This window comes from Colobus angolensis, unplaced genomic scaffold (assembly GCF_000951035.1).
Source record: "Colobus angolensis palliatus isolate OR3802 unplaced genomic scaffold, Cang.pa_1.0 Scaffold489, whole genome shotgun sequence".
Lineage (NCBI taxonomy): Eukaryota > Metazoa > Chordata > Mammalia > Primates > Cercopithecidae > Colobus > Colobus angolensis.
In genome coordinates this window covers 140,172-146,754 of record NW_012118365.1, presented here as the reverse complement: position 1 = coordinate 146,754, position 6,583 = coordinate 140,172, and the positions used below count along the sequence as shown (strand labels likewise).

The following is a 6,583-nucleotide window of genomic DNA, read 5'->3' as shown; positions in this document are numbered from 1 at the left end:
ATAATATAAAAATAGAACCACCATATGATCCAGCAATCTCATTAGTGAGTATATATCCAAAGGAGAGGAAATCAAAGCAGATGTTGTGGGTAGTGATAAAATAATATAATATAATATATAAAAAGATTATAACACAAGAAGTCCCTCACATAGGAGAATAGTGAGGAAAGGAATCCTGGGGAAGATTAAACCTTCGTCTGAGTTTCAAGGTAGGAGTTCGAATTTACTAAGTCCGAATATGGGGCAAACTTTCTCCAGAAAGATTGAGCAAACAGTATTTTCAGGGGCACAACTCATGGTGCACCCAGAGGTCAGCATGTGCGCTTCAAGATGGTGTTAGATCAACGTTCTGGGCACCACAGCATCCAGAGATGGGATGATGGAGAAGGAGAGATCACGAAACACTCTGTAGATCCTGCTAAGGAGTTTGCCTTTTATTCTGGAGGCAAAGAGGTAATTAAAGAAGTTTAATTAGACCCGTATATGATCAGGTGTGAACTGCAGGAAGTCCACTTTAATAGCTGTTTGGGTAATACAGGAGGGGCAAATCCAAAGTAGGAATCCAAGTTAAAACTCCTGTTTACTCTATTCTAGTAACCCAGGTATGAAATTAGGAAAGCCTGAATTAGTGCTGAGGTAGAAAGCTAAGACACAGATTTAAGGAATAATTAGAAAGCTTTTCTGAAGGATGTAGAGGTGAAATAAGAAGGAAGAATGACGGGCATTTCTACAGCTTATTGTTTGGTGGACCTGAAGTTGGCAGAACCATTACTCCAAATATAAATGCAGAATCTTGCAAAAATAGGGATATTCCTAAATTTGAGGAAGAAATGGGACCTGCACGTAAAAACTGCAGTGACTTGAGAAATAAATGGGTGAGAAGAAAATAACACTTGATATGTATTCTTCCACATGTCAACATTATAACTAATGTTTGGAAAACACATATGACTTATGGTTACTTCCTTGGAAATCCCACAAGGTCGTGAGAGGAAAACAAATAAATAGGTAAAGAGATAATTACAACTCGATGTGAGAGGGCAACCAGAAACGTGCATACCTGTTACAGCGAGAATACTGAGACAGGGCAGCTTCTTGGCCTTGACAGAGGAAGAGGGAAGGGGTAAAAGGAACGGAGTGACTCAAGGAGCAGTATTCAGGGAAAATTCCTAAAAGAAGGAATTTCTCAAGTAGGCCATCTTCCAGTACTTGTATTTGAGCACAGGGCATGCTCTAGACACACCGCCTTGTTTTACAGCCCAGACGTGCCCTGCTGCTTCTCACCTCTGAGCTTTTGCACAGGCTGTTTCCACTGTCCAGGGTGCTCCCCCTTCCTCTGCCAGCCCATGATCCACCATTCTTCTGCATGGTTGACGTCCATCAACCTATCAACCTCAACTTGAAGTCTCTTTTTCAGGTAAGTCTTACCCTTATCTCATCAATTAGTTCAGGTACACTTGTCATGCTCTCTTTACACATTTTCTTCTTCTCCTTTAGCCCACTTATTGTAACCTCAATTAATGACTTAAATATGTGACTTAATATTTCTAACTAAGGTCCTTAAGACTGAGGTCGACATTGGTCTAGATATTCTTGGTCTAGATATTCATTGTGTTCCCAGTACCCAGTACAGTAGAACCTTACATAGAACAAGTACACAATATTTATCTGATTAATAAATGTATAAATAAATGAGTGAGTTAAGAAAGACATCCCAGGCAGGGTAAACATAAACCAAAGCACAGAATATTTATATTGCAAATTGTTTTGCATGAGTGGAGGACTTGTTTCAGAGGGAGGATACTGAAGGAAGGCTGGTTGTACAGACAGGGATCAGAGCGTTAAAGCCCTTGATTGTCATGGTAAGAAATGGTATACTAAGCTACTGAGATATTTTAATCCAGGGATGAATACAATCAGATGTTTGTTTCCTGTATCTCTGATCTAAGTCTGCTGCATCAATACAAAAGATGTTTGAAAGAAAGGAGATAGCTATTAAATTTGACCAGGTGAGATACTGGGTACGAAAACAAATGTAACGCTTGTAGGAATGGAGGAAAGGAAAAGCACATGAGAAGTTTCAGGAAGCAGATCCCCCAGGAGTCCGTGATTGACCGAAGATAGAAGGAAAAGTCAAATATGTTTCATATGATGTGGACTTGAATTTCTGTGTAAATATTGTGGTAATGTTCAATGAATCAAGATGTATTATTGTTCAACAGAATAACAATATTCGGTTGTTCACAAGAGAATACTGTGCTATTGTTCAATAAACAGGAAAAAAACCTTGTGCTTGGGGTATTTTTCAGAATGTGGCGCTCATTTGAGGACCTGGGGCCAGTGAGTTTAAGTCTGGACATCACAAACATGTGCAGGGTACATCTGGGGAATTCCTGGTACATAGCTCTGAATTCTGAATTGAACTTCCACAGAAAATGCAGTAAGATAAATAAGTGAACGCCAAGTGGTCTGGATATAAGTAATCATTGCATTGGTCAGTAAAATAAAAACCGAGTCAAAGTATTATTCTTCCTTACTGTGACAATAACTGTGACTAAACCTAATTAATCGTTTTGATTTTCATTGGAAGAACTGCACAGAAGTTAACAGCAAGGGTTTACAGTCAGATTGCACAAGATTGAAATTTTTAGGTTGCAATTTTTAAAGTGGCTGGTTTGAGGTCAAACTTTCTTAGCTTTCCCAAGCTCCTATGTTCTTATAGTATAGGAGTATAGTTATATGTAAATGATTTCCTGAACTTATCTCTGTGGTATTCAAATAATAATAATATTACTTTATTTACAACTATAGGCTTGGGTAATGTAGAATTTCCTTTTCCTTGTCCTTGAATGAGATCTTGGGGGGATCCTATAGGGTTTCAATTCTTAAAAAACAAACCACCACCACCACCAACAAAAACCTTTTAGGACTCACTTTCTGATAGTAAAGCTGCTTAAGAACCAAAAGCCACACCAAACACTGTCCCTCCCCCATCACCATCCCCTATGACAGATATCTCCATGAGAGACCTATGGAAAGATAAAGGAGACCATCACCATCCCCTATGACAGATATCTCCATGAGAGATCCTGTGGAAAGATAAAGGAGACAAGCCTGTCCTCTTCCTTCCCGCTTCCCTCACCCCTCTCATCTTCTGCAACTCCCTGGCTAAGAAAGAGGTTAAAGACCAAGGAGAAAAAGTTTGTACCTTTAGCTGGTGATATTTGTGGCTAACTCTAGGCTTTAGATGAATACATTGTGAGTGGCCGGTATTTACATAATGGTTCTCACTCAGAGGACATAGTTTTGTGAGCACTTTGGACTCCTTCCTGATCAATTCTCTTTGACTGACAATCTTAAGATGAGTCTTGTGACACCTCTAGGTTTCATCTTCCTGATACGCCACCTGATGGGCAGGTTCTTTCAAGATGGCTTCAGCAGTGACCACTTGGCTTGTAGGTAACTTACGCATTACTGTTAAACCAAGAGGTGGTAGTACAGGCTTGACTTAGTGCTTCCTGCACACTTCTACTGCCATCCCAGGCTCCTCCGCCCAGACTCCAGCTTGTGAAATTTTTCTAGTGAGAAGTGCGCATCATTCCCTTTCTTTGTATGCTTCTAAACTCTAAGGCATGAACTCTCTTGCTGCATTGTTCCAGTGCATCTTGGTGCTACTGGTTCTCTTAGAGAACCCCTAGCCAGGATAAAAATGCTTTGACTGTAAGACTTCGTAAATTTCAGTTTTTCCATTTAATAAAGGCTGCTGGAAAGTTAAAAGTAAAATTTGAAGCACAAACTCATTCACTTAAATTTTATCCAAAAGCAGTCTTTAGAATTTTAGGAAGTTGTTTTTTTTTTTCCCCCTATTTCTCTCAACTGTAAAGTTTTCATTAAAATTTTGAAGCAACAGGGAAAATTAAATTCTGCTATACCCATAATAATTATTCATCTTTCAGGATTGTTTTAGAAGCTAAAAGAGATAAAGCATAAATGATCTAACAAGATTTTGCCTGTTGTATTATTTTCCTACTATACCACTAAGTATTCACAAGCACATGACTTTTAGTAAATCTAAACTGTCGCTTAATGTCAAAAGAAAGTCACTAAAATAAATGATCAATTCTTTTATTATCCCAGGGCTGTTGTTAAGAACTGGGTATCAAGGAGAAATTCTACTGAGTATGAAATGAAGAATCTGAATCCCTGTATGAGTAAAAAGAAACAATGCACAATTTAAAGTTATAAAGAGTGGGTTTGGATATTAGTTGTATCAATGTGCATAAGCCACTTAACTACTCCAAAATTTGAATGATTCATCTACAAAACAGGAACACAGGAAAAATGATACAATTATGTTTTGAAAAATCAAGGAATAAATGTTCCTAAAAGCAATTTTAATGGAACAGTGAACAATTCTATAATCTTAAAATATTGAAGCTGCAACCCTCTTGGATGACAGAAAGTTCTATGCACCTCTTTGATAATCAGAGGTCTAAGTGGCTGAAGGACTCCTAAGGTCACATGGACAAGTTCTTGATCCAGGGCCTGTCAGTACTTGAGTTTTGAAGGTGAGATAACTTTCTCTTATTTCAGTAAAACTCCTCGTTTGCCTCTAAAATGCCTATTTCTTTTAACTCTTGTCACATGAAAGGTGCGGACACCCTCTCTAAGGTATAGAGTGTAGAGTAATATCTATATGAAAAGAACAGAAAAATGGGAAGAGGCAAACTTTTCCTATGATCCAAATTTTCAAGCATGTTTAAGACGTGTTGTAAGTTTTTTGTCTTAAATTTAACCACAGCCCTCTGTATTTACCATAATTGTATCTTTTGTTTGTCTGCTATCCCTGGAGAACAGGGGCAGACTTTGTATCCATTGCTTCCAGTGCCTAATATACAGTAGGTACTCAATGAAGATCCAGTTAATGAATGCATGCACTATAGGAGCTAAAGAACACTGCGATGATGTCGGTCTTTTGTTTCTGCCTCTCTGTAGCTTGCCTTATAGTCTAGAAGTATATCCTCCACATTTAATTTCTTCGAAACCAGTACGGTTTTCACTCTTTGCAAATCCTCATTTAAAATGCAGATTGCCCTAGCTGGAGTGAATAAAAGTCCTCATTATGTAAAATTCCTCATCAGTAAGGATTGGTTGACAGGGACATTCTCCAGTGAGGACACTAGCTCAGAATAATATCTGCATGATTGAGACACCAGATAAGATTCTGAGGTGAGAACTGAGGATAAGGAAAGCCTGGCAGACAAGTGAGAAAGTGCAGAAATGGAAGCTTCCCACAGGCTCACCACAATTCCTCCTCTCCATTTGCTACATGCGGGCAGTTACGTGACCTACATCAGAAGCCATCATCCACATTATCAGAGCACTAATTAAAGGCAAACAAACACTGCAACAAACAAATCGCTGACTGCCAGTCAAGTATCTCACATTTCAAGGACCATCCTTCCAACGATATGAGCAACAGGAGAGCAATTACTGAAGGTGATTTATAAAGATCTTAAAAAGCCTGTTAGTAGCCTAGAGAAATTTTCCACAAAATATGCATTATATAACCCAACAGGAAATTTGAATTTGTTCCAACAGGAAATTCAGAGATTAAAAAAAAAAAAAAGAACTTCTTGGAAATTGTATTCTTAGACTTAACCAACCATTCAGATAAAAGATTGTGGCTGAAGTTTAAAGTAAGGTGAAGTAGGGTAAATTCCCTAGTGAGACCAGTCAGTATTTGTTTTAGGGATTCAGGTAGAGTGACTGACATTAGAAATGATCACAATAGTACAGTAAAGAAAATCTTAGTACACACTAAGCAGAACAGGTGAATGGCAACAATCAAACAGTTAAATGTAAGGCTGTCAACTACCGTTTGCAGAGTGCCACTAACCCATGTAGTCTTGAGCACTCTACTATGTAATTTTCAAAAGAGGGAGTTCTTTCTTTGCCCCTATTAGCAGTATAAGCCTGAAGAACAACAGGTGTTTATTTAACTGCCAGCTTTCTGTTTTGGTGATAGCTCTTCTTCCAGTTATTGTTTTGGTCTTCAGGCAAATGGAGAGGAGGAAGCTGAAGCCAGGCTGATGGCCAGACTGTGTTATAAATATATATATAAAAATGTGTTTTTTGGTATTTGAAGTAATTACCTAACCCAGGTTCTTGAGAAGCTTGAGCAAAATTTGCACTGTGGATCAATGACTTTGCTATCATATTTGTGTTTTCCGAGATGGCAGGATGAAAAGGCTTTTGAGACCAGTCTATCAACAGGTCCACGGTGAGAGAGGAAGCTGCACGGGATCCTTTCGGACAGGTTACACTTACAGGATCTTATTTAATCCTTGAGAAACGGGATCAAGCAGTATAACGAGGAATTGGCAGACGAGAAATCAAGCTCAGAAAGGCCATTTTGGCCGAGTGTGGCGGCTCATGTCTGCAACCCCAGCACTGCAACCCCAGCTGAGGCAGGTGGATCACCTGAGGTCAGGAGTTTGAGACCAGCCTGGCCAATATGGTGAAACCCCCATTCTCTACTAAAAACGCAATAATCAGCCGGGCGTGGTGACGGGCGCCTGTA

The 6,583-nt window shown here is 39.1% G+C and overlaps 1 protein-coding gene across 4 annotated transcripts in view; it reads right to left on the bottom strand.

Annotated features, from left to right (window-relative positions):
• Nucleotides 1–6,583, bottom strand: part of NETO1 (neuropilin (NRP) and tolloid (TLL)-like 1) — a 127,277-nt gene that overhangs the window by 94,654 nt on the left and 26,040 nt on the right. Inside the window, exon 5 of one of the 4 annotated variants that reach the window (XM_011959200.1) lies at nt 378–439. The exons of the other annotated variants lie outside the window; for them this stretch is intronic. Coding sequence (XP_011814590.1) covers nt 435–439 — 5 coding nt within the window. The 3' untranslated portion in view covers nt 378–434. Of the gene's footprint in view, nt 1–377; nt 440–6,583 lie in introns of those variants that run through there. 4 annotated transcript variants of the gene reach the window in all.